The sequence below is a fragment of the Podarcis tiliguerta genome (assembly GCF_965153285.1).
Source record: "Podarcis tiliguerta genome assembly, chromosome: 1".
NCBI lineage: Eukaryota > Metazoa > Chordata > Lepidosauria > Squamata > Lacertidae > Podarcis > Podarcis tiliguerta.
Genome location: NC_139534.1, coordinates 112,234,722 through 112,260,967, shown reverse-complemented (window position 1 = coordinate 112,260,967; position 26,246 = coordinate 112,234,722). Strand labels below are relative to the sequence as shown.

Below are 26,246 nucleotides of genomic sequence, written 5' to 3'. Positions count from 1 at the left end.
AGACGTGTTCACATCAATGTGCTTAAAATGTCGCTGGTTCTTATTCTGTAAAAACAAGTAGTGTATCAGAGTGGTTATAAACATGATCTGTGAGTCGGAAGTTCCTGGTTCAAATTTCAACTCAGTTTTCAGCTCATTTAATGGCTTAGGGCCCTCGTATTTATGGGACTGCCTCTCCTGGTATGCCCCGCAGAGGACCTTAAGGTCCACGAATAACCATAGTTTAGAGGTCTGAGGCCCTAAGGAAGTCAGACTATTCTCCACCAGCGCCAGGGCCTTTTCAGTGATGGCTCTGACCTGGTGGAATGCTCTGTCCCATGAGACTAGGGCCCTTCAGGATTTAACCTCCTTCCGCTATTCAGAGCTATTCTGCCTGGCCTTTAATTTGAATTCAGCCTGATCCTTTATTTCCCTTCCCTTCCCTTCCCTCCCCCTCCCCTTTCATGAAGATTACCTGCTCTAAGACCCCACAGCTAATTCTCCCCTGGCCTCCTCGCTGGCCCAAGTAGGACTAATTCAGCCAGCTAGGCCTGGTGACTAATGCTTATTAGATGGATTTCCCCCAAATTGATTTCTGAACTTTGAATTTTATTGTTATTCATGTTTTTATACTGTCTTTTATGCTGCTTCCACAATTAAGTGTTTTAAATTTGTTGTTAGGCGCCCTAAGCCCGGTTTTCTGAACTGGGAAGGGCGGGGTTTAAATAAAAAATATTATTAATATTTATTATTTAAGCAAGCTGCCGTCTTCCACCTTTATTCCCTATTCCTGTAACCTGCTGTGTGTAGTAGTATTGGCCTGCCTTATAGGGGTGTTGTAATGATTATCAGAAAAATGTATGTGCTTAGGAATAAGCGTTATATTTCTACCTGGTGGTAGTGTGATACTATTAAAATAAATGTAAATATTGAAACACCCCCCCCCCAAGTGTACATCTGTGTTTCTGCTTCTGAGGGCTGAATTTCATGACAGGCAGAGCTCTAGGAAACCCCAGTATAAGAACATAAGAGCCCTGCTGGATCAGGGTGCAGTACTTACATAAGCTTGATTTTTTTGTGGGGAACTGGCTAATGATGGGTTATGGCAGTTTATAAGATTTGGGTTTATTTACAGATATTCAGGTGGAGCATACGTGGGAGCACAGCATAAACGTTCCCAACGGCAGCATCAGATCTCCAGTGTGAGACAGCCAAGACCCCAAAACACCTTTAGCTTTCAAAGCCCAAATCTGCTCATTCTCCTTCTCTGCTGGCCTCCGGCTCAGATTTGACTCTGGGCTCAGACCTGACAACTGCAATCTGTTGTTTCTCCTTACACCATTGAACCTCTGCATAGTATTGGACTGCAAGTTGTTTATTGGCCATATGCGATTCTTGAGTTTAAAAAGTCACTATATCATTTGGCTGCGGCAGCGTCTCTAGAGATTGGTAGAGAGAAGGGAAACAGCTTGATGCTTTGGGATTGGAAAATGAGCTACTCTACTGCAAAATTATTGTTTTTCCATCTTAGTGTTATCATGGCATTCTGTCTTTGGTTAAACTTGTATTAATTTTTTTCTTCTTTCATTACTAATGACTATCAGAAAATATGGTCATCATTACTGATGAACATCAGAAAAATATGGTCTCCTGGTGGACAAATATCAAACTACAAACTCTGCTTCAAGTAGACATCTGTCAGATGTTGCTTGTGTTGTTTTAAAAAGACCCTTGATACATTTATTTACTTCAGTTTTTATTGCTCCAAGTCTCTATGAAGAAGCAACAGAAAAGTTGTTAAAAAGAATGGGTAATGATTTTCTTTCCATCATAGCTTTCAAATATTTTTTAGGACACTGAAGATTTCTCACTAAAGCTATTATCGCAGAGCAGGGGCACATTTACATGGCATCACTGTTGGTTCTCATTGATATTACTCCTTTCCTTATTTGTGTAAGCAGATAACGGTTTTGAAATAGGGCCATTAAGATTAACTGGTTTTTAGTTGTGCCTGAAATTCCTTCTACAAGTATTAAATTTCTCAAAAAAACAGGGTCAGATTCTTTGCATATGCTAAAGATGTAAGTCATGCTGCTTGGGTTCCAGTTGTTTATCTGACTTTTGTGCTGAGAGTTTCTGCCTGCTCACAGCCATTACCAAAAACCAGCCCAGTAATATTCCATCCTACTGTTGAACTATAGGAATACAGTGGTGCCCTGCAAGACGAATGCCTCGCAAGACGGAAAACCCGCAAGATGAAAGGGTTTTCCGTTTTCAGAGGCACTTCGCAAGACGAATTTCCCTATGGGCTTGCTTCGCAAGACGAAAATGACGAAAATTTTTGAGTTTTTTCCCCCGCTCCCCAACCCCTTTTTCTGAAGCGCTAAGCTGCTAATAGCCTTTTAGCAGCTAAACAGCTAATCCCTTAAGCCTTTAATAGCCGTTAATAGCCCTTAAACTGCTAATAGCGCTAATAGCGCTAATCCGCTAATGGGCTTGCTTCGCAAGACGAAAAGACTCACGGAACGGATTCTTTTCGTCTTGCGAGGCACGAAAAGAATGTAGTAACAATATTTAATCCAGCATAAGGCGTTGTAATGATAGTACACACGTGAAAGGACACACTTCTTTGCTTTTTTTACTTTGTTTTGATCCTAGTTTGGAGTTGTTTAACGCTGTATTATAATTGTTTTTAAAGCTGTTTCATTTTGTGAGCCAGCCAGAGAATAACTCATCGTTATGTGGTGCCACATAAATAATGTCAAATAAATAAGTAGAAAATAGTATAGCCCTTGTCTCTCAGAGTGCTTCTTTTGAGAAGGTTTTTAAAAATAAATAAATTAAAAAATCATTATTTCTACAGCTGCAATCTATGTGGGGACCATGCCAGTTTCCATACTTTTTGTTGCTTGTTGAAAAAACAGAGAAGGGACTTACAGGATCAGTCCCAAACTGCAAGTGCAATCAGCCATAATGCCAAACCATGGTTTGTAAAGCAAAACTGTCATTAGGTATTATGCCACCTTACAAACTATGGTTTGCAAGTGGCTGCCAATGTAGCATATATAACTGTGATTTGCTGTTATGACTGAATTCACAAGCTGTTGACTATCCACAATTAGTGCCATTGTTTATGTCAAAAGTTTGCTGCATCGTGGACTTATGAAACTGAATGTTGATTGTTTTATCTTCTGCTTTTTATTATTTTGCTTTTATTGTTTGAGTGTATTATTTTATTACATTTTTATGTTCTCATGTGAAAGGTGGGATATATTATGTTAAGTCCTAGATCTGGATGAGTAACTTCTATATTTTTAGCTACATCTGTATTCTGCAAACAGCTGTCTGGAGGCTGATACATACCGTATTTTTTGCTCTATAAGACTCACTTTTTCCATCCTAAAAAGTAAGGGGAAATGTGTGTGCGTCTTATGGAGTGAATGCAGTCTGCGCAGCTATCCCAGAAGCCAGAACAGCAAGAGGGATTGCTGCTTTCGCTGCGCAGCGATCCCTCTTGCTGTTCTGGCTTCTGGGATTCAGAATATTTTTTTTTCTTGTTTTCCTCCTCCAAAAACTAGTTGCGTCTTATGGTCTGGTGCGTCTTATAGAGCGAAAAATGCGGTACTTTTGATACACAAATAGGTGTTTTTGTTGGAGCCCACAGTCTGTAGAATTGATGCCCTCTAATAGAGAGGGTTTTGGTTGAGGGGTGGTACATGACTGGACCACTATTTAAATCTACTCAAAAGAGTGATGCAACAGTCAAGTGCAGAATCTCTCTCAGTGTTTGAAAACAGCTGTGAAATTCTGAAAACATTTTACCACAGCATAATTAAAACTTGATCAGACCAGCTGACTGGACACAATCCCACAGGCACTTTCTTGTCCATTGCTGAAAGCAATTGTGCACTTCCAAGCAAAACTTGCAAAACCCTCACAAATCCCCTCCTCGTGTTTCTGGGCTGCTTGCCTTTTTTAGAATTACGCCTACAAACCAGTTCAAAATGTTCTATTTTGGTGGATGGAATTGACAGATTAGTTGACTTAACACATTTCTCATTCGGTACACCTCTAATACACTTGCTTTCCCTATAACAGTTAGTTTTCGCTCCTCCTAATTGCTTCCAATATAATTCAGAGGCACCCAACCTTTAGCAAAACAAACTGGTAAGCAGAATAAACCGTTGCATTATTCAAGTATAATTTCTTCAGTATTGTAATGGTTCCTTTTTCGTTGCCATAAAGCTTAATAGAAAATCGGTTAGTTTTGGCTGCTGACTAGAGTTCTTTCAAAGTTAGAGTGTACACGTTGGTTTGGTTTTTGAGTCCACTTTCATGAGCTACTTTGTGAAGAAGAAAAATGATGCTTGTTTGCTGTTTTCAAAGAGAACGTCTGCCTCTGTGCTCTAGAACCGTGATCTAAAACCTTTTATCTTTAGGGAACCCTTTTCATATTGACTTGCCTACAAAGAAACTCCTTCATGTGGGTAACCTAGAGTAATTGTGAAAGCACTGAAGTTCACAAAAAAGGTTCCGTTAGGCTTGTTAAGTCTTAGCATCACTTGGTGTGAACCAAGGCTGCTTGTCTGCTTTCCACAGGCATCTAGGATGGGCACTGGAGGAAGTGGGATGATGGCGTAGATAGCCTTTGCTCTGTCCATAAGGGCTGCATTCATGTTTTCAACGTCCTTTATTGTTGAATTACAGTTTGATTGCTTCTTCTTCTCAGATTACTGTTTTCAAAAGTCAAATTGGAATCACTCTGCCGGGGCCCAGATGAGGCACTCCTCACTTGTAAACACATGTTGCAGATCTGGAAATCCTGTTACAATCTCACTAACCCCAGGTAAGGACAATACAGAACAACATGGAACGCATTCTGTTTGCGTGTGCAGGGGGTCGGAGCGAATCCTTTGCATGTAAATAAAGGTTGGAATTCAACATCACCCTCTTCCAGTCATTCTGTTTGTGCAAGCATTGCAGCTTGCCAGATGGAACAATCCTCTCTCCTCCCACCGTTTTGTGTTCTGGGTGTTCTCCCCCCCCCCCCCCAATGGGGGAGTAGGAGGAAGAAAAGGCAGGGCAGCCCTGTTGCACAATGGGAAGTCCTTGTGCTGGGATTTTGCTGGCTGGTTAGGTGAATTCTGCTCATAGCTTTTTTGGGGGGGGGAGTATCATACTCCAGTTTCTATTTCATGCGAGGTTTGTGTGGCTATATTTTTGCTTACCATGTTAGTTGCTTTTCTGTTATGGGTGTGGCGTATGTGCATTGGACCAGCTTGATTTCTTTATTTAACTGGAAAGAATCCGAACTGTTCCACTTGAGTGACCTTCAAGATAGTAAACAAAAATGAAGTTTGGGTTGTATCCAGTTGTGGCATTCTGCTGACAGAGGGCTCTTTGATTCGGCCGAGGCTTCCATTAGTTGAGATTGTAGGGCAATGGTTTTCTTTGATTTCTCCCTTCCCTTTTCCTTGTCCCCCTGCATGCCCAATCTACTCCAAGAAGACATGAAAATCTTGAGTGAGTGAAACTCTAGAGTGGTTGACGTACAGTACAAGTAGCAGAAATTCTGATTCGCTTTCAGTAAAAAGAGAGGATTCATTCAGCTTTGCAAAGCAAAATGAGAATCTTGAGAATTGAAACACTGGTTTTTTTCCTGGTAGTACTTTACAATTTGTTACTGCTACATTCCTGTCAAGTAAATGAAAAGATACAGTGACGTTATGCCGCAGCAAGGCATATCAGAGTAATATTCCATCCTGTATGATGCTATCAGATCAGCAAGGTCCCCCATGCAGCATATCACATTTCTCTTTTCAAATTCTGTAAAAGCCAGCATGTAATAGCTGTGGCCCCGCTGTGAGTTAACAACCTTCATGTGGCGCTCTCTTTATGCCAGGTGAGAACTGACTCGGAGTAAATGCTTGCATAGGCGCCCAGCTCGACTTCAGCAGTCTTGCAGATGTCATTCACTGTCAGACTTCAAATGCGTGATCCAAGATGAGACAAACATTTACGTTCTGCATAAAGGCTGTGGATTTTATGGCTTCGCCTCCGTCCCTTCAAAATGTTGATTCATTTAAGCACATAAAGCAGGGAAATGAGGCAGAGGGGAAAGTATAACCTACCAGTTATGGATTATGCACTTATTATAAGACAAATTCACTGGTAATTGGGGTTTTTTCCCCATTTGAGATTTGGCATATGTGATATTTCATACATCAGCTTTCCTAAAATGTTTAGGAAGGACCCATGCTGTCATTGGTACACGTGATTACAAGGCTGTGGCTCTGCAGGCCTGGCTGCTCCCTTCATTACCACTACATTTCCTTGTGGGGTGGCAAGTCATAAAAGTTCATTAAGCCTTATGAATGTTAGAAGAGTCCTTCTGGATCAGATCAAAGGCCTATCAAGTCCAACATCCTGTATCTCACGGTGGTCAGTCTGGTGCTTGGGGGAAGTTCACAGGAAGAACATTAGAGCAACAGCCTGCTGCTCCCAGTTCCTTTGCAACTGATGATCAGAAAGATATTGCCTCTGATCCTGAGGGTAATATATAGCTATCATGACTACTAGCCATTGGTACCCCTATGTCTAATCTCCTTTTAAAGCTATCAAAGTTGGTGGCCATCACCACGTTTTGTGGTGCAAATTCTGTAGTTTGTGGGCAGTTTGCGCCATGACCCTCCAGCAGGTAGAGAGAAGAAGAAAACTCAGGAAGTAGAATGGCTGTGCAGATGGTGTCGTCATCAGAGAGGGCTGCAACATCCCATACATCCTCGCCCAACTTATCAGCGTGTCTTACTGAGGCTGAATGAAGCTAGGGGTGCTACTAAATGATGTATTAAGTGTATTAAGTTTAATCAGAGCTCTAAAGCAAGGTTTAGGGGCATCCCAGGGTTCATTTTATGACTGGTTAACAGTTACCAGATACAGCAATGAACCAAGCGTGAAGGGCATCTTATTCTGTGCCTGCCACCCATCCTATTATGAGTGATTCAAGGTATTATAACATCTGCCTATGACAACAGCAGTAGTGTGGGCAGGGCCTGTTTTTAATAAGAATACTAAAAATGTTGTTGTTAATGATGATGATAGTAGTAGTAGTAGTAGTAGTAGTAGTAGTAGTAGTAATAATGATAATAGTAATAATGCAATACTACTATGTAAATAGGGACGCGGGTGGCGCTGTGGGTAAAACCTCAGTGCCTAGAACTTGCTGATCGTAAGGTCGGAGGTTCGAATCCCCGCGGCGGGGTGAGCTCCTGTCGTTCGGTCCCAGCTCCTGCCCGCCTAGCAGTTCGAAAGCACTCTTAAGTGCAAGTAGATAAATAGGGACCGCTTTATAGCGGGAAGGTAAACTGCGTTTCCGTGTGCTGCGCTGGTGCTGGCTCGCCAGCTGCAGCTTCGTCACACTGGCCACGTGACCCAGAAGTGTCTTCGGACGGCGCTGGCTCACGGCCTCTAGAGCGAGATGAGCACGCAACCCTAGAGTCGGACACGACTGGCCCGTACGGGCAGGGGTACCTTTACCTTTACCTTTACTATGTAAATAATATTTTTCCCAGTTCCCAGTAATTTTACATTTCTGTGCACAACTTTTAATTCAGAGAACATACGTGTGGGATTTTGTTTTAAATTAATAATGTTCCCCAAAATAAAATACCCTGTCCTCATTCAGTAGGTATCTGGGAAATACATAGTTAAATCAATTGCTTGCCTCTAAATTTTAAAAGTTGGTTTCAGTCATATCTGAGTCTACGAATTGTATTTTGATTAAGTAAAAAGTGGATTACAGTTGTTGCTGTTGCTGATAGAATCAGTAGACTCAGAAGCAGCCTTTTTCATCTTAAACACATTTTGAAGCTATTTCCCCATTCTGTATTTGCAAAATGTTCTGCTTATCTGAGTTTCCAGAGTGCTGATTTGAGCAGTGTGGTGATAGTTTCCTTTTACACCTAATTTCAGCATGATATCTATGTGCACACAATTGCAGTAATATGTTTAAACCTTCAAACTTCTGCAGCTTGCTTGATGTCGGCACAGAATCTAATCATGTTTGGCCAGTGCTTTTCTGATGAGCTTGATGCACTCTTGGCTAAAAATATTTTTTAGTAGTGATTATCCTGGAGAGCAGTGTGCATTTTGACCTGCAATGAACCAGAGAAGTTATACCATTCCAGTGGAAAGTACTGTATATAATTTTCAAATGACATCATTTGTTAGTTGTTTCAGCTTCCTTGCTTCTTACTAAGTCAGGTAGAGGGCAGTTGTAACATTGCTTTTTCTGGCTTGAGTTTAGAACTGATGACTTAAAAAAAATAAATGTAAGAACTCAGTTATTAAAAAGTAAAACACAATTAACAACAATAACAATTTATTATTTGTACCCCGCCCATCTGGCTGGGTTTCCCCAGCCACTCTGGGCGGCTTCCAACAAAGATTAAAAATACATTAAACTGTCACACATTAAAAACTTCCCTGAACAGGGCTGCCTTCAGATGTCTTCTAAATGTTAGGTAGTTGTTTATCTCTTTGCCATCTGATGGGAGGGCGTTCCACAGGGCAGGCACCACTACTGAGAAGGCCCTCTGCCTGGTTCCCTGTAGCTTTGCTTCTTGCAATGAGGGAACCGCCAGAAGGCCCTTGCCGCTGGACCTCAGCGTCCGGGCAGAATGATGGGGGTGGAGACGCCCCTTCAGGTACACTGGGCCTGGCTGTGGAATATATAAGAAGAGAACTTTCCTGCATCACCTTTAATTAATAATTACCAGTAAAGGTAAAGGAACCCTGGATAGTTAAGTCAGTCAAATTTGACTTCGGGGTGTGGCGCTCAGTGCTGAAATGCTTTTGCATACCTGTGCTTAATGAAAATTGGGATGGCTCAGGGTTATATGGTGGCAGTAGCAACAAGTAGTCTGTCTCAATATGCAGTTATTGCACCTTCTCTGCCAGGTCAGTCAAGATTCAGAACCATTTGTGCAGTGGTTGGTACACCAACCAAATCCTTATTACTGACTACACACACTTAGAATGGATTGTGTCTGATTTGTGCATAGCAAATAATAAACCATCTTTATCATCCCTTGAAGGACAGCCAAATTTAAATAACAATTTGACACACAGCTGTGAGGCATTTGCGAGCTTCTTTGTGGAGAAGGTCCTGTTGCTCCGCCATGACCTCCCTGCCAATTTGGATACAATAAAGGAACTGGAGGCCCCTCGACTGTCCTCGGGTCCAGTATTGGACCACTTTGACCGGATATCCCCAGCCGATGTGGACAGACTCCTCCGAGCTGGAAAGCCCACTACTTGTCCTCTCGACCGGTGCCCGTCCTGGCTGATTAGAGCGTGTCCAGACGAGGTGCGGGCCCCCCTGGGGGATATCATCAATTTGTCCCTTGGCACCGGGACATTCCCAGGGGAACTGAAGGAGGCAGTGGTGCGCCCGCTCTTAAAGAAAACATCATTAGATCCCTTAGATCTATCCAATTACCGCCCGGTTTCGAATCTTCCATTCCTGGGTAAGGTGATTGAGAGAGCGGTTGCTGAACAGCTTGGCAGGTTTCTGGATGAAACATCGGCTCTGGATCCATTCCAGTCCGGCTTCCGCGCTGGTCATGGGACCGAGACGGCTCTGGTCGCCCTAACAGATGATCTCTGCAGGCAGCTGGATCAAGGCGGGTCGGGGCTGCTGATTCTTCTAGACCTGTCAGCAGCCTTCGACATGGTCGATCACGAACTCCTGGACCACCGCCTTGCCGACGTGGGGATCCAGGGCACAGTCCTTCAATGGCTGCGCTCGTTTCTCTCCGGTCGGGGACAGAGGGTGGCGCTTGGGGGGGAATTGTCATCCCGCCACTCCTTGGTGTGTGGAGTGCCCCAGGGTGCGATACTCTCCCCGATGCTTTTTAACATCTTTATGCGCCCCCTCGCCCAGCTTGTCCGGAGTTTTGGGCTGGGCTGCCATCAGTATGCTGATGTCACCCAACTCTATCTGTTGATGTATGGCCACCCTGACTCGGCCCCAGACACACTGATCAGATGCTTGGAAGCTGTGGCTGGATGGTTACGTGGGAGCCAGTTGAAGTTAAATCCTTCGAAGACAGAGATCCTCTGGCTGGGACGGGACGATATGGGATTGAGGGGGCAACTCCCATCTCTAGCGGGGGTGCAATTAGTGCCAGCACCGTCCGTTAAGAGTTTGGGTGTAATCTTCGACACCTCCCTCTCCATGGAGGCGCAGATTGCAGCTATAACAAAGGCGGCATTTTTTCATCTCCGCCAAGCTAAGCAGTTGGCTCCTTACCTCTCTTGCCCTGACCTAGCCACTGTGATCCATGCGACGGTCACCTCCAGACTGGATTATTGTAACTCGCTCTACGTGGGGCTGACCTTGAGACTGACCCAGAAACTCCAGAGGGTGCAGAATGCCGCAGCGAGACTCCTTACAGGGTCTTCACTGCGAGATCACATTCATCCGGTGCTATACCAGCTGCACTGGCTCCCGGTGGAGTACAGGATCAGGTTTAAGGTGCTGGTTTTAACCTTTAAAGCCCTATACGGCCTAGGACCCTCGTACCTACGGGACCGCCTCTCCTGGTATGCCCCACAGAGAAACCTGCGCTCGTCAAATAAAAACATCCTGAAGGTCCCAGGCCTCAGAGAGGTTAGGCTGGCCTCAACTAGAGCCAGGGCTTTCTCGGCTGCGGCTCCAATCTGGTGGAACGCTCTGTCACAAGAGACTAGGGCCCTGCGGGACCTGACATCGTTCCGCAGAGCCTGCAAGACAGAGTTGTTCCACCAGGCCTTTGGTCAGGTCCCAGCCTGACTCCCTCCTCTGGCAACCTGCACAGAATTTTGCTCAACGGTTGCCATTAATTTGACTTTAATTAATTTTTATAATGGAAGGTTTTTAGAATGTTTGATTATTTGATTGTTTGATTATTTAATTGTTGTTAGCCGCCCTGAGCCCGGCTTCGGCTGGGGAGGGCGGGATATAAATAAAATTTATTATTATTATTATTTATTATGGACTACAACAGCTCATGTTTCTCACCCATTAATGTTCCTGCCTGGGCTGCCCAGCTGGAAGCAACTGAGACCTGTGCTAGCCAGCCGAGCCTCCACAAGAGGTTATTTACCTTCAGCTTCATTTTCTTCCTCACTGACGTTTGGCACAGCATTGTTCATGTATCAAGGAAGTAATTAATAGAGCTGTTTCCAGGAAATGTTCTGACTGATGTAATAGTTATTGGTTGATAAAATGGACTAAGGAAGGTCCCTTCTGTTTCCTGTGGATTACTGTAATTGCATCATTGCACAAGGAATTAGCTGTGGTGGTGTCTTACAGAGTTTTTTGTTTTTTTGCACCATTTTAACAGCAGCCAGACAAAGAAAGGAAATAGTTTCATTCTGTATATAGAACACATTGCTTAAAAATTGGATTTAGACATTTCACTGAAAGGAAATTTTGAGTTTATTCAGATTCAAAACCAGGAAGCCATTTTCCAGCTTAGGATAGATGTGAAGAAACAAGGTTTTCTACCACTTTAAAAACCAGATCACTAGGGATGACAGCAGTGTTGATGCTACTAAGCAGTATTGCACCCCTATAGAAAGGGACAAATAGTATTTGTTTTTAACTGAGCAGCACCAAATCCCAGGTCTGATATTTACTTCTGGCACAATTATAACATTATCCATATAATCATTCCTCACCATTTTGTCACTATACTGTACAGTCATACCTTGGAAGTCGAACAGAATCCATTCCGGAAGTCCGTTCGACTTCCAAAACATTCGCAAACCAAAGTGTGGTTTCTGATTGGCTGCAGAAGGCTCCTGCCGCCAATCAGAAGGCACGGAACCCACGTCGGACGTTCGGCTTCCCAAAGAACATTCAAAAACTGGAACGCTCACTTCTGGGTTTCAATCATTTGGGAGCAGATTTGTTTGGGAGCCAAGGCATTTGAGATCCAAGGTACGACTGTATTTCCAAAATAAGAGGGAAATAATTCCCTTTTCCTGAGCTGACGCTGGCGGTATTCACATTCATAAAGTGGAAGACGTTCCATAAATATGTGTAGTCATTGCATTTTCTTCCAGCATGCATCCCTGCCTTGATTTCCCTCTCGTCCCTCTGTTGTTTCCCTTGTGTCTGTTTTTAGATTGTAAACCCCTTGGAGGAGGGGGGTCCATCATCTCATTCTGTGGAAGTCATTCATGGAAAAACTTCTTTTTTTAAGCTTGGTCTCTCAGATCTGCCAAGTGGAGCCAATCATTTTCATGCCACAAGTGACTCAGTAGGGCAGACATCCACTCACAATTAAACAAGCGCTTTGAAGTGATCTGAACTATAGTGTGAAAAGACTTTAATCAGCATAAAATGCAGTGTTTTTTATATGATATATGGGCTGTCTATCCCTTTGGTAGATAAAGTACACATAGCACTGAACTCTGTATATGAAGAGCTGTACAGTAAGCTAAATAGTCACTTTTAAAGCCTTAAATGACAAATGCCTTGCATTGTTTCCTACAGCGATTCTGGACGGGGCAGCAGTTTGTTAGACAGAGCCATTGCCGACAGGCGACAACTTAGTACAATTACTTTGCCAGACTTCAGTGACCCTGAAACAGGTGAGGATTACTGTCTACAACAATAAAGTGTCAGAAACGATATGTGTTGTCTGCTAGATGCCTTAATCTAAAACCTATCAAAGCAATTGAGGCAAGATAGAAATTTGCTGCGGTATATTTATTTATTTTATGTTTAGTTTCATTATACACACACACACACACACACACACACACACACACTAAATTTATACATATGCAATAAAAGTTCAGGCACATACTCTAGAGTTGTGTGTTAGTCCTCTCCTGTGTTAAATGCTTAACATAAATATCCATGTATACTAAGGGCCAAAAGTTCATAATTCAAACTTTGCGCCTTGGGCTACAATCCTCTGCATTGTTACTGAAGATTAATTCCTATTGCAGGGGTGACTAATTCCAATCCCTATCAGCCCAGACCAGCATGGCCATGGATGATGGGATTTGTAGTCCAGCCTCACATGTAGAGCCAAAAGCACAGAATTCCTTGGGGCATAGTATCAAGTAAACACAGGACTGGATGGTACAGACATCTTCACACATTTGTTTTTAGGCGTATATTTCAGTGTATGATATAAAAAGGGTGAATGTGGGAATCAGATGTTTGAAAATCATATCTATCCCACAAGTACACTCATGATGGAACCAGCTACATTAGCTCATGAAGTCTTTAAGTTCAGGCAGAGTCCTATTTTGTTTTTGTTTTTCACCTTCTACACACCTAAATATGTTTTTGCTGCATTATGCAAACAATATTGAAGAACCAAGTTTTAATATTTTTTAAATATTTTAATATTTTAAATATAAGTTTTAATATAAAGTAATGTAAGCAGTTCCACTCATCATAAGTAGAATTCCTGCATGACTTCTAATTCGTTTATTTTTGGTTTACTGGCTCATTGAAAGCATACTTCAGGTTAGGGATGACCACATAATGTAATGGGGACACATTTAACTAAAAATATATATCTTTCAACCTGCCAAGTCATTAGCCTATCATTGAAAACAGGGCAAAATTAAATTGCATAATTTATCCATATTGATCTTTACTATATCTCTGTGCAGTCTCTTTCTTATGCCTGTTTGTTTTCATTAACATATAAAACCACTTTAGATCTTCACAAGCCATACAGTGTTACCATAACAGATAAAAGTTTCTATATTAAAGAGAAAATTTCTAGTGTTCTAAATGAAGATACCCAATCTACTATCTGTCTCCTATTTTCTTTTTCTTTCCAATTGGATATTGGCAATGAGGTGCATTTCCCAGTCTTCACGTTGGAATTGAAATGTTTTGTGTTGTTATTTACATGAGTTGCTATTTAGGCAGGCTTCAGTGCTAAAATTTCACAAGCTCTTTGCAGGCAATATAGTGACTGTCTATACACAGTGGTGGAATCAGGCCACACTAACTGGGCCTATCTCTTGCTGCTCTGGACCTCTGTGATATTAAATCAATGATTTCACGTTCAGTTATGGACCTTTGCACATTACCCCCCATTTGATGTCCAAATGTCAGGCAAGTTTGGAAGCTGGGACTGGGAAGATGGCAGCGTTGGTAGAGGGAGGAATTGCACAGTATAAGATGAAAGAGCTACAGGGACTGGTCAGAACTAGACCTTCAGCATACAACTGAGTTACAGCCCCTCCCCAAGGGGAGAGGGTGGGCTCTGAATTTGCAGTGAGCAAACATGTCCTTAGCTGGCATTTAGAGGTAGGAGGGGAAGATAACCCTATCCGAAATGCAGCCAGTTAGTGTAGAGACAATAATGCACTAGATGGACCAGTGGTCTGACTCTGTATAAGGTAAATGTCTATGTTCCCCCAGGCCAGAGGATAGTAGACCATGTGTTAAAAGTTAGCATGGCCTTCACTTTTTTCTTTGCAATCTTTTAAACTGGTCCAGATTCCTCCCACCCACCTTATAACCATGCCCTTCACTGATTTTCAGAGTCAGAAGTACTTTTCTGGATCTAGATACAACAAAGCCAGATCATAGTTTAGAGGCAAGTTTAGACTACAAGCATCAGTGGACCTTATTCTGACTTCTTTTTTTAGACTATGGGCTGCTAATCTGGTTTTAGGACAGAACTGAGGATTAAGTTTTATCTGTTTTCAACCTACCTAAGCATATGTGTCAAAGGCTGCTTTGATAGTGGCTCTGGCAAGCTGCCCACCTGGAACAAACTCCTGCTTGTGCTTCTCTTAGCAAGCTAGCCATTCTTTAAGCACTTTGCTTCTGGTCTTCATTGAGCCTTCAGGGACCTCCCAAAACGGAGGTTCAAATGTAAAAGTTGATCCTTGATGGCTTGCTCCATCCATGCATGAACTGCAAAATAGCCACTTCTCCTGCTGCTTCATCACTGGATTTTTTTTGTTTTTGTTTTAATGAAGAGCCAAAAGAAAAAAGTGAAGTATGAGCGTTTGTAACTAGATCAGAGCTGATAGACAATTTACCAGTTGTTTCATAGATCTCTTCTTTAAAACAATCAACTGTGACTGCAGTCTGCAAAATTTTATCCGGCAGAGCTGTTTTCGGTGGTGCACAGCCCAGCATACCCAGGCTGTCTCCACCCACTCATTTTCTACCAGCTCCGACAAGTTTTCCCACCTCCTTTTCAAGCAAAATGGCTCATCTAGAGCAAGAGGGAGTCTAGTTCCACTACAGAATTTGAATTATAGGGAGGATTTGGGGAGTTACTTTGAAGCGACTCTTTATTTCAAGGCCTTTCCTGGCTTATTTACATAAAAGGGGATAATCCTTTATATGCCTCTGTAAATTCTCGGGAGGAAGAACTGGATTTAATAAAAATAAATACACACATTGCCTTCGATATTGTCAAGGGAGGGTGTGAGTAACAAATTCTCGAGTCGCACCTGAGCACATGAACCAGGATGCTTTGCCAGCAGAATGACACCAAGACCGCCTTCCTTTCATGGAACAGGGTGATGAAGCGGACCTTCTGTCTCCTGTCGTTCAAGGATTTATTTATTTTTTAAATGAAGTTCAGAATCACTTACCTAGACAGTTGGTGTTTTATTTCTAACTTGGACAAGCATTTGGCAGCTTCAGGCACTCAGGTTTTAGGACACAGTGGGCAACATGGTGCTCTGCAAATGTTGGACTACGACACCAGTCGTCCCTGAGCATTGCCACACTAGGTGGGGCTGATGGGAGTTGGAGTCCGAAGCATCTGCAAGACACCACCTTGGCTACCCCTGTTTCAGAAAATATTTTTTGCCATCTGTATTCCTATTGGACGTGCCAAATAGCTTGCCTTACAAATGTTTCCATTACATCAGTTTTCCTTTCCAAAATAACTTGACTTGATTGAAACTGGTTTTACTAAATCTCAGTAAACATTTTAAAAATTTCTTTTTCATGCAAGGAAAGTAACCTTTTTGCAGTGCTTGTAGGAAAATATATTTTGTGTGGTAAACTGTTGCTTCCTTTTTAGCGGTGGTTAAATGAGCTATACATTATTAGGATTATTCTTTTCTTTTCATGGCATCCATTAATCCATTCAAAACCTATTCCTGGCATTTTCTTTATATTTTTCTCTTTCACTTTTTAGCTTCTGATTCCTCCACATCTTCACCTCTCTCAAGAACAGAATCTCCTCTCCACCTGTTTATGTCTCCTCAATCTCCTCACCCTCATCCCAAATCCGATACCTTTGTCTGGCCCTATGCAACCAATCCATACTGTGACCTCGTTCCTGGGCCCTGCGAACCGCCACTCTGTAAACTGATTTCCTCTTTCTGATAGGCGTGCTAGTTTGCTCTGTTTGTGCTTCTGATAATCTCCATAACTGCTAAGCATCCATTGCCCGTAAATGTTGTTGAACATCAAGGTATTCAGTATTAGTGCAATCTACCTGTTTGGATTATATGATGATGAATATTATATTTTTTAAAAAATCATTAGGCATTTGAAACTGTCAGAGTTTTAGGCTGCAATACTCCATTATTCTTCAAGTAAGCAGTGATGGTTTCAAGTGGGCATGCTCTTAAATCAGTCTCCTCACTCCAATACCCTTGGAAGGCTCATGAAATGTTACATCGAGGGACCACCAGGGGGCTCCATTGCCTCCCTGAGAGCACCGACTAAGTGCTGCCATAAGGCATTTTACCAATATTGCGATGGGTCAGTGGCACAGCTGTTCCAAGAGTCTGTTGCGCAAGGATTGGTACCCATTGTCGATGCAGTGCTGTGGCGCGAGGATTAACGCTGGGGGTGTACCAGGATGTGAAAGATTTCCATGTCTTGGCTGTGAGCCAGGAGAAGAAAGAAGAAGCGATGGGGTTGCCATTTTAACTCCCCAACCTACCTCACAAGCCTCAAGCTGGAGAAAACCTGGCCCCTCTTAGGGCATGGCCACTCTTGGTCCACATGCCTGTGCCTCCACATCATGTGTGATGGAGCACTCGGAAAACACGCTGTTAGTATTATAAGTATGCGCCCAAATTTGTCAGTACAGTGGTACCTCGGGTTACATACGCTTCAGGTTACATTCGCTTCAGGTTGCAGACTCCACTAATCCAGAAATATTACCTCAGGTTAAGAACTTTGCTTCAGGATGAGAACAGTAATCATGCTCCGGCGGCGTGGCAGTAGCAGGAGGCCCCATTAGCTAAAGTGGTGCTTCAGGTTAAGAACAGTTTCAGGTTAAGAACGGACCTCTGGAACGAATTAAGTACTTAACCTGAGGGACCACTGTACTATACTGATTCTTGAGTGGTAGGAACTCAGCTCCTCCTTCTCCTTTTGTACGATAGGTGCAACATTTTTTATTTTTTACTGGATTTTGTTCTCGTCCAGGCAATTAACTCGTTTTGAAATGTTAGGACCTTTATTTGACAGAATTAAATATAATTGGCAACAATTTTCATTCCTAGACGCTAGCTTCAAGACAGGAAAGGTTTCTTTTGCACTGTGGTGGTGTTGGGGTTTTTTTTTGGCTATTGTAAATTGGCTTAATCTGTTCGTTTCGGAGGAGTAGAGTGAGTAAATCGTTGTCTCTGGCACAGAATTAGATGACAGGTGCTAGAAATTAAGTAGCAAAGGAGTGCAAATTAATCAGGTCACCATGTAGTTGGATCCTATTCAAGATGCTGTTTGAAAGGCTAGCACTTGTGCTTTCATATTGGTGTTAATTCTGCTCCCACTTGTTTTGTCGAGGCTTTTCTGTGATCCTGGTTCTTCAATGGGACATTTAAAAAAACATCACCCCTCCCTAAGAGCCCTACTGCACCTTACAGAAAGTGAGGCTGTAGCTAAGGTGATACAATTCTGGGCTCTGCTACTTGGGGCTGCAGGCCAGGCAGTCAAGTAATGCATCTGAAAGGATGCTGTGCTAAACGTTTCTGTTTTGGTGTGTTAGTTTACTACCTGAAGTGCAGTGGGGTTTCTTCATGAGGGAGCGTACGAAAAAGGTCTTTGCTGTCTGAAATGGTGCTGCCCAGAAAATTGCTGTGAGGTGTAGTTTGTCATTTGGTCTTCGTCTACTGGTCTCTGATGGATCTGTGTCAGAATTCATTTTGCAGTGGTTGGAATCGCGTGCTGTCTGCACTTAAGGGTGCTGATATGAACTTTTGGGGATTTATTCCCCCCCCCAAAAAAAAAAACACTTTAAAAATTCAGGACTGGTTATTCCTTTAGATGCTAGCTAACAGCTGGGGAAGTGTGATAGACAATATCCTTTTCTAAAACAGAGCCTCTACAGAGCATAGCCCACGTAGCATTAAATTGTTGTTGGTGAAGCCACAAACTCATTTAGCTTTCCATAGGGATGTAGAACCAATCATGAGATGCTGCAGAAATGAAAGCACAAAAGCAGGCTGTGAATTTTCTACCTCCAGCGAGAGCTGCAATATCTTATGGGAGGGGGAATATAGTTATGTGGCAGTTTTGTAGGCGCCTCAATTATTTGACCTCAGAGCAGTTGTTTATGCACTTTCATTCCCCCATCGAATCCATATGGATAGAATTGGTCCAAACCCTCTGTAGCTTTCTTGCTCTCAATATGTATACTCTGTTGTTTTTCTATCTTCAGTTTGATTGTTAACATGACATGAAAGGGATTTATTTAACAAGAACTTTCTCCAAATTCTTACCTGAAATTCATCATGATTTTAAACTTCTTATTTCGAAATGCTCACTGTCCTTTGGAAAAACAAGAAAACGAGCTTACAGTTTGAAGGTTATCAGAAGTGTATTTTGCTTTTTTTGTGCAGTTCTGTTTTATAGCTGTTATCCTTCGTGATTTTAATTTGTGGTTTGATCTGTTGTTTAAAGGCAACCCTCCAGATGCTTACTTTCATGGTTTTTTCTCACTTTTTTCAGTTTGTAAGTAGTATTTACTATACAGGTCTATTTTTAAACTTCTAAAGGCTTAGTAATAACACCTTCCCTCCACCACAGAATGTAAATGTGTGTCCATTCGTCATGGAGGTTTGACATTGTGCAAAGCAAGGCTGCTGCTCCTTAGCCATTCAAGTCACCCCTGAGGCTGCAATCCTATGAGATCTGAATGCCCTCAGCTAGGACTAGAGTTCTGTTATTAAAGAGGCAGTATTAATTTCTGGTGGGCTGCAAATAAAGGTCCTTGGGAGCAGGGGCTGACTTTATAAAATCCATTGCATAAGTCCGTAATCCACCATATTTATGATTTCTCCAGATCAGTTAGTTCATTTTCTAGTCCTTGGAAGGAATAAGGGGCGGAACTAGTAATAAAAAGATTTTAAAAGAAAATAAAGCAAGGTTAACCTATTCTAAAAAAAATAAGCACTTTTTAAAATTTAAGATACGTTGTTGGCATTCTTACTCCTAATACTGTATTGTTATTTATTAGCCATTTATGTGGTCTTGGCACCATTCTAAATGATATTGATGGCAGCGTACGATCAGTTAGCAAAAAGCGCATGATACTTGTTTCATGTACCAACCCTATGGAACAAAGAAAGTTTTGTTTGTTGATGGAAGCCCCAGGCTCCTCTTCGTTAATGTACACATCCATTTTGGAAAACGTTGACAAGCCTTTTAACATATTGGAGGTGGGGGATGAGTTATTGCAGTTGCTAATAAAGGGTGATATACAATGTTCGTCATACTCAAACTAGATCCATTGAAATCAGTGGACACCATTGATGTCAATGTTCTTACTCTTAGTATGACTATCATTGGGTATTGCCCACTGTCTTCTGGAATAAGCCCAGGGACAGCCAGTGTGGTATTACCTCTAGTTATTGTGGACTATAACACCTATCAGCCCAGACCACTGATGATGCTGACTGGTCTAATGGGCTTTGTAGTCCAAGCAGCTGAAGGGCACAAACTTGGCTACCACTAGATTAGACGTACACATACATGCTTTATTTGGTCCTACAGAATGTACTGTCTCTTCCTCTAGAGAGAGTTTTACTCGCACCGGCATACAGATCTCTGCATGTACCACAGTTTGGCACTCTTACATGCTCTGGCACCTGCTTTTTTGTGTGTGCATGTGAAATCGGGTTGTGTTTTCACCTTGCATGATTTTGCTCATTTCCTTTCCTTTAATTAAGACATTGTTCTCATGAAATTTGATTGAAAAGCAACTTTCCATTTTGCAGCAAGGAGAGGGGTGAGCCTCTGAAGGATTTGCATTATGTCAAGTATTTACCATTTCATCATTCACTTGGCAATCCTAAAGATAAACACAGGGGAAGTAGCAACATGCTCATCATATTAAGAAGGAGATTCCCCCCATCCCATAAACGTTCAAGTAGAAAAGCAATACAGAATTGTCTTCTTTTCTCTTTTTTTCTTGTGCTGGAGTCAGCCAATTTATCAGCTGTTCAGAAACAAAAGGCCTTCTCAAAGTAAACACTAGCAAAAAAATGCTGGAAAATTTAATAATCATCTTGTCACAATGACAGGCTTCCTTTGTCGGTGGTTCAAATAGTGGCAGGTGTCCCTTGTTGAAATAAAGCACTATAAAATTGAGCCGTTTAAACAAAGCGCTGGTTCATCCTAGTGAATGAAATCGTAGCTCAGTTACTTTTGTTAAGTTTATAATGATTTCTGGAACGGGTATAGGGTGAAGTGGTACACAAATAGCTATGCAGTGTAATAAGAAGTGAGGCAGCAAATTTGGTGGCTGAAGCCACAGCTGAATATTGGATTCTTGCTATTTTCAGAAAGTTAAGCCCTGACCATGAAAAGGGTGTTCTAGTTAAATAAGCAAGCCATAGTTGATAGCAGAAAATCTCCAGTTGGCGATTGACTAGAAAAACATAAATGGGAGGTATTGGAACAGTTGTTGTCATAGATGTGTGTTTGGAGATTAGATGTTTGCTTTATCCCTACCATCTCCCACATAGGCCTCATTTTCACTGAGGTGCTAAGCCCATATCAGGGTTATGTTGGTTCACACTGCAGTTGGGGCTCACTTGATTAAATGCTGCTTATAGGGGCCAGAATCCTAGATGCCTGGGATAATGTATGTATTAAATCAGGTTTCACAGCTGGTTTGGGAGGAGACCTGGTTAGTCTTCACCACATTTATATGTGCCAAAACGTATGAATGTCCTCTCATAGCGGTCCCCCTTTCAATAATGAGAAGTCATTACTTATCTTGAATTCATGGTGCCCCATGGCATTTCCAGTCATAAGAAAATAGAAGAGCTCTCCTGAATCACACCAAAGGCCCATTTAGTGCAGCATCCTGTTCTCACTGTGGCCAATCAGATGCCCATGGGAAGCCCATAAGCAAGATTCGAGTGCAATCTCCCCACTTGAGATTTCCAGCAATTGGTATTCAGAGGCATACAGTCGTACCTTGGTTCTCAAATGCCTTGGTCCTTGCACATTTGGCTCCCGAACACCGCAAACCCAGAAGTGAGTGTTCCGGTTTGCGAAAATTTTTTGGAAGCTTCCACGGCTTCCAATTGAGTGCAGGGAGCTCCTGCAGCTAACTGGAAGCCGCACCTTGGTTTTCAAACCATTTTCGGAGTCGAACAGACTCCCGGAACGGATTAAGTTCGAGAACCAAGCTACGACTGTACTGACTCTTGACAACGGAGGCAGAACGTAGCCATTGTGGCCAGAGATCTAACGACAGCCTTCTCCTGCATTGATTTGTCTAGTTCTCTTTTAAAGCTGTTCCTTTTGGCGCTTCTGTGGGGCAAGCAGTTCAGCAGATGACATTTACCCTTTCTGCATGCCAGGGAAAGTTTCAGTTGATTAAGTTCTGCTTGTCACACAGGTCTTAAAGCCCCAGGAGCTCTTGCCAGACTTAAGACGCCGATAACTTTATGTGTGAACAAGAAGTTGCAGTGTAAACACCTGACATTATTTGGGGTACATTTTAGCAGCTCTGTTCCAAAATTGCCGTCAAGGAAATATTGGGAGGTGATTAGATGAGTGTGCCAATTTATTTGTAGCTTGACAAAGAAGGCATTCGTCTCTCTGCTTCTCCTTGCAAACATTTCAGATGCTTCACTCTTCGTTTATATTCTTCGGTGACCTCAGCTTTTGTCAAGCGTGCATTTAAGTCTTGGAACGTCACGTTTAGTTGGTACCACATTAGAGAGATGCAGTGAGTGTCTCTCATGTTTAGGAACTACAGCAGAACTGATATGTGAAGATATCTAGTATTATGGCAGGAGCCGCTTGTTTATTTGTACATGCATATCAAACAGAAATTGGCTAAAAGCAATAAACAGTAACATATAGGAAAATATCAAGGAAAAGAATAATCTGTTGGTTAGATTCCCCCCTCCCTTCTTAGATTTATCAACTCCATTTTGGACGAAGTGCTCATTCTGTTCACTTCCCCAGCTGCTAATATTGGTGATTAAGTGAACTTTATAGTCTTTGCAGCTTAATTGGTTTCTGTTCAGGGAAACGTTGAGATCATTCTGCATTTCTTAGGTTATTTTAGTCTCTCTATTATTATCCTTAAAATAGTATTCTAATTACCCCTCCAGGGAGGTGGGGTGTTCAGTGATAACTAGCAGTGAAGAGTAAGTAGTAAGAGTTACATCATATAAGCATCATCCCCAAACCTCTTGGAGTCTTACAGCTTGTATGTGTGTGCGTGGAACTTGTATACCTGCTGTCGGTCGTCGAAAGCTTTGTGTTTCACGAGTGGCTGCTCCAATCTCACCTGTCATTTCCGCTAGTAATGTAATAGGCTTTCAATGCAGGTTCACTAACACTAACATCCTTATAATTGGGGAAGGGGGAGCCTGGCAAACGTAGATGTTTTAAGGTTTCGCAACACCTTTACATGCACAGAGTTAAAAAGCAGAACAGCAAGCAGCTGAAGCCCAGGCTTTCTCTTTCTTTCTACTGATGCAAGCTATGTCTATTATTTCCGCAGGTTCGATCCATGCGACGTCGATAGCAGCCTCTAGAGTGGAGCAGGCGCTGTCTGAAGTTGCCTCGTCTTTGCAGAGCAGTGCTCCGAAGCAAGGTCCTCTGCATCCTTGGATGACTCTGGCTCAAATCTGGCTTCATGCAGGTAATAGGGCACAGCTGCTGTTTTCTTTTTTCCTGCTCATTAGCTACAGGAATCTGTATTCATTGCCTTCAGCGGGGCAGAATGTTTTTTTATTGTATGTCAGCTAAAAGCACAGCTTTTAAGGACACTTATTCGGAATGTGGCATTTCGTTACATTTCAAGACAAGAACATTGTATGCTTAATTTATGAAACAGTAGTCTAGGGGAGGATGGCATTTAGTATTTAACAACCTTGTCAGGAGGTTGAGTTCCCCACCCCACCCCCGCCGCCCCCTTCCCATCTGCTGCTCAGGTTGTGTTAAGTCATGGAAATTTAAAGTGCCTCATTGAAAATTAAGAGTGATGTTGTTTCGGTGAACTTTAATCTGGACAGCTCAAACCATGAATTTCAGGCAAAAAAGATAAAATGCCATCTGCAATTACATGCTTTTCAGACTGCAAAAGAGAATAGCAAGCTAAAACTAATTTCGGGAGGGGGGTGGAGAATCTGAAATACATTTTTTATGTAGAATAATAACATTGTAGAGTTGGAAGGGACCATGAGGGTCATCTAGTCCAACCTCCTGCAATGAAGGAATCTTCTTGCCCAACGTGGAGCTCGAACCCAAGTCCCTGAGATTAAGAGCCTCATGCTCTTCTGACTTGAGGTGTCAATAACAAACTCATGTAAATGTGCTTTTATAGAGTAAAAGAGGTTGACTGAACCTTCTGCTGTTAAGCTCAGATATGTGAGGTATATTGAGATATCGATATTACAGAGTTATGGAATAACGTTTAAGGCAGTTTGACTCACAAGTGAGGCGGCAAGCTATTATCAGAGACTATAACGTACCTATTTCAAGAAATGATGCTGTTTTTGAAATACAGGTCAGAAGTAAAATCACTTTGCCCCCAAACAAATCAGCCGAAGACCCATATGATGTATCTGTTAACTGTGCTGTATTGTCTTAGACAGAAAGTTAGAGGAATCAGATCCACAGATTATTTTCCTAAATGAGATGTTGTCTGCAAATACAGAATGCTGGTTACTCATTCATGAAACCCATCTTGCGCTAATCTTCATCATAAGGTTGTTCTGAGGATTGGGGGGGGGGGGCAGGGCATGTACACTGGTCCTGAGTGCATTAATAGGATACAGAGATGAGAAACTTGCAGCCTTGTACCCAGCAGTGGTCCAGAATGCTGAGAAAGCAAAAACTCAGTGCGGTGTTGAAAAGTTCGGTCTGCCATCTTGATTGAAAATGGCATCCAATGATGTCCATACCTGCTCCTGGATCTCAGAAACCATCGTGCAAAATTTTCATTAAGAAATGTCCAAAATGCATAGAAAACAGGTAGGCAGACAAAAACCGTTCCAAAATATTTAGTAGGGGTAGTAGTAGGATGATAAAAACAAGAATAGGAAATCTCAGCTACTAGTTTCCCAGCATATAGGTTTGCAGCTGTATATTGTCATCCTACGTATATTAATCAGAAACGAATCACACTGAGTTCAGTGAGGCGTGCTCCCAGGTACGTAAGGTTAGGACAGAAGCCTTTGTCTGCTTCCTAAAACGATAAATAAAGAGAGGAAGAATGTTGCAGGGAAGAAAAGAATGTACTTGACCTCAGATCTGAACTGAGCCTTGAGGTTGGAAATACAAAGGTGTATGGTGTGACCTCTTATGCTATATAAAAGGGACAGATAAATGGGAGCAATTTATGGTACTGAGTTACAAAACAGTGTGATTTGTTTAAACTTTGTTATGTTGTAAAACATCTTGTTGTTAATTATGTTTTATCAGGCAAAATAAATAAATTAGATGCTTGCCTACTAATTCCAGACAGACATAGTGCAAAACAGTCACGATGTGGATGATACGTGTTTGGGTCTTCCACCATACTTTTCAACTTGAAAGCTCCTTTTTAATTGGAGCAGTAGTGTGGGAGGTGTATTATTTACACATTGCCCATATTTAAATATTCCAAATTCTGTTTGTTCCCCCTTGAATTAGAATGATTGTGTTTAGGTTTTTAAAAAAACAAGGGTAACTCCTAAATCCATAGTTGATCAATACCTTTGTTAGAACCAATCAAAAAGTTACAAGAGTCTTACGGCAGCTTAAGGTCTCACTTTCTGTTTTGATCTTTAGTCCTCTGTAAGATCAAACTTGTCTAATGCCTTTTCTGTGTTGGCTTCTTCCAACTAGTGGAGGTTGTTGGGTATGCCCAATAGTTCTGAGAAGAAAAATGTGATGTCATAGTAGCACACGCATGGTTGTGTGTTTGGGGAGGGGTTTTTTTGGAACAACAGTCCTCAATATATTTTATTTTATTTTTATTTTTCTGTAAGCCTCAGAAAGACTTGAGGCTTATTTCAAGCCTGAGACAGTGGCTTTTCAACAGAGGAAGTACTTTGGTTGATTGACATGTTTCAAATGGTGCCAAAAGCAATGAAATGCAAATAAAATAAAGCACAATAATATGCAAAGTGAAAACATTAAACAAGGAAGATAAAATATACCAGTAAAATGGCACCTATTTTGCAGCGGCCAAGACTACATTATGAGTCAAAGGCCTGCCGGAATAATTTCATCTGCAATGGGACTAGACCAGCCTCCCATTGCATGAAATTTCAAAGCGTGACAGCCAGACAAGACCTAATATGTCCCAAGTCAGTCCTGAGTAGCCCTGTGACTCACACAGACTCTGCATAATTGGCCTTGTTTAAGCCTGGCTACAAGGGTGGCGCTGTGGTCTAAACCGCAGAGCCTAGGGCTTGCCAATCAAAAGGTCAGCGGTTTGAGCTCCCGTTGTTCAGTCCCTGCTCCTGCCAGCCTAGCAGTTCGAGAGCATGAAGTGCAAGTACAGTGGTACCTCGGGTTACATATGCTTCGGGTTACATATGCTAAAGGTTACAGACTCCGCTAACCCAGAAATATTACCTCAGTTAAGAACTTTGCTTCAGGATGAGAACATAAATTGTGCTCTGGCGGCGCAGCGGCAGCAGGAGGCCCCATTAGCTAAAGTGGTGCTTCAGGTTAAGAACAGTTTCAGGTTAAGAACAGACCTCCAGAACGAATTAAGTTCTTAACCCGAGGTACCACTGTAGATAAATAGGTACCACTCCGGCGGGAAGGTAAACAGCGTTTCCGTGCGCTG

The 26,246-nt window shown here is 42.2% G+C and overlaps 1 protein-coding gene and 1 long non-coding RNA gene across 4 annotated transcripts in view; both read left to right on the top strand.

The window, feature by feature from the left end:
• Positions 1–26,246, top strand: part of TTC7B (tetratricopeptide repeat domain 7B) — a 101,464-nt gene that overhangs the window by 56,085 nt on the left and 19,133 nt on the right. Inside the window, exons 16-20 of one of the 3 annotated variants that reach the window (XM_083435100.1) lie at positions 4,709–4,825; positions 12,524–12,621; positions 16,173–16,340; positions 18,896–18,946; positions 22,965–23,105. In XM_083435100.1, the coding sequence (XP_083291226.1) occupies positions 4,709–4,825; positions 12,524–12,621; positions 16,173–16,340; positions 18,896–18,946; positions 22,965–23,105 (575 nt within the window). The remainder of the gene's footprint in view (positions 1–4,708; positions 4,826–12,523; positions 12,622–16,172; positions 16,341–18,895; positions 18,947–22,964; positions 23,106–26,246) is intronic. The other 2 variants (XM_083435101.1, XM_083435102.1) reach the window with 2 other exon arrangements.
• LOC310678108 lies at positions 18,958–22,632 on the top strand. Its single transcript, XR_014511616.1, has 2 exons — positions 18,958–20,734; positions 20,924–22,632. It is a non-coding gene; the product is annotated as an uncharacterized lncRNA (long non-coding RNA).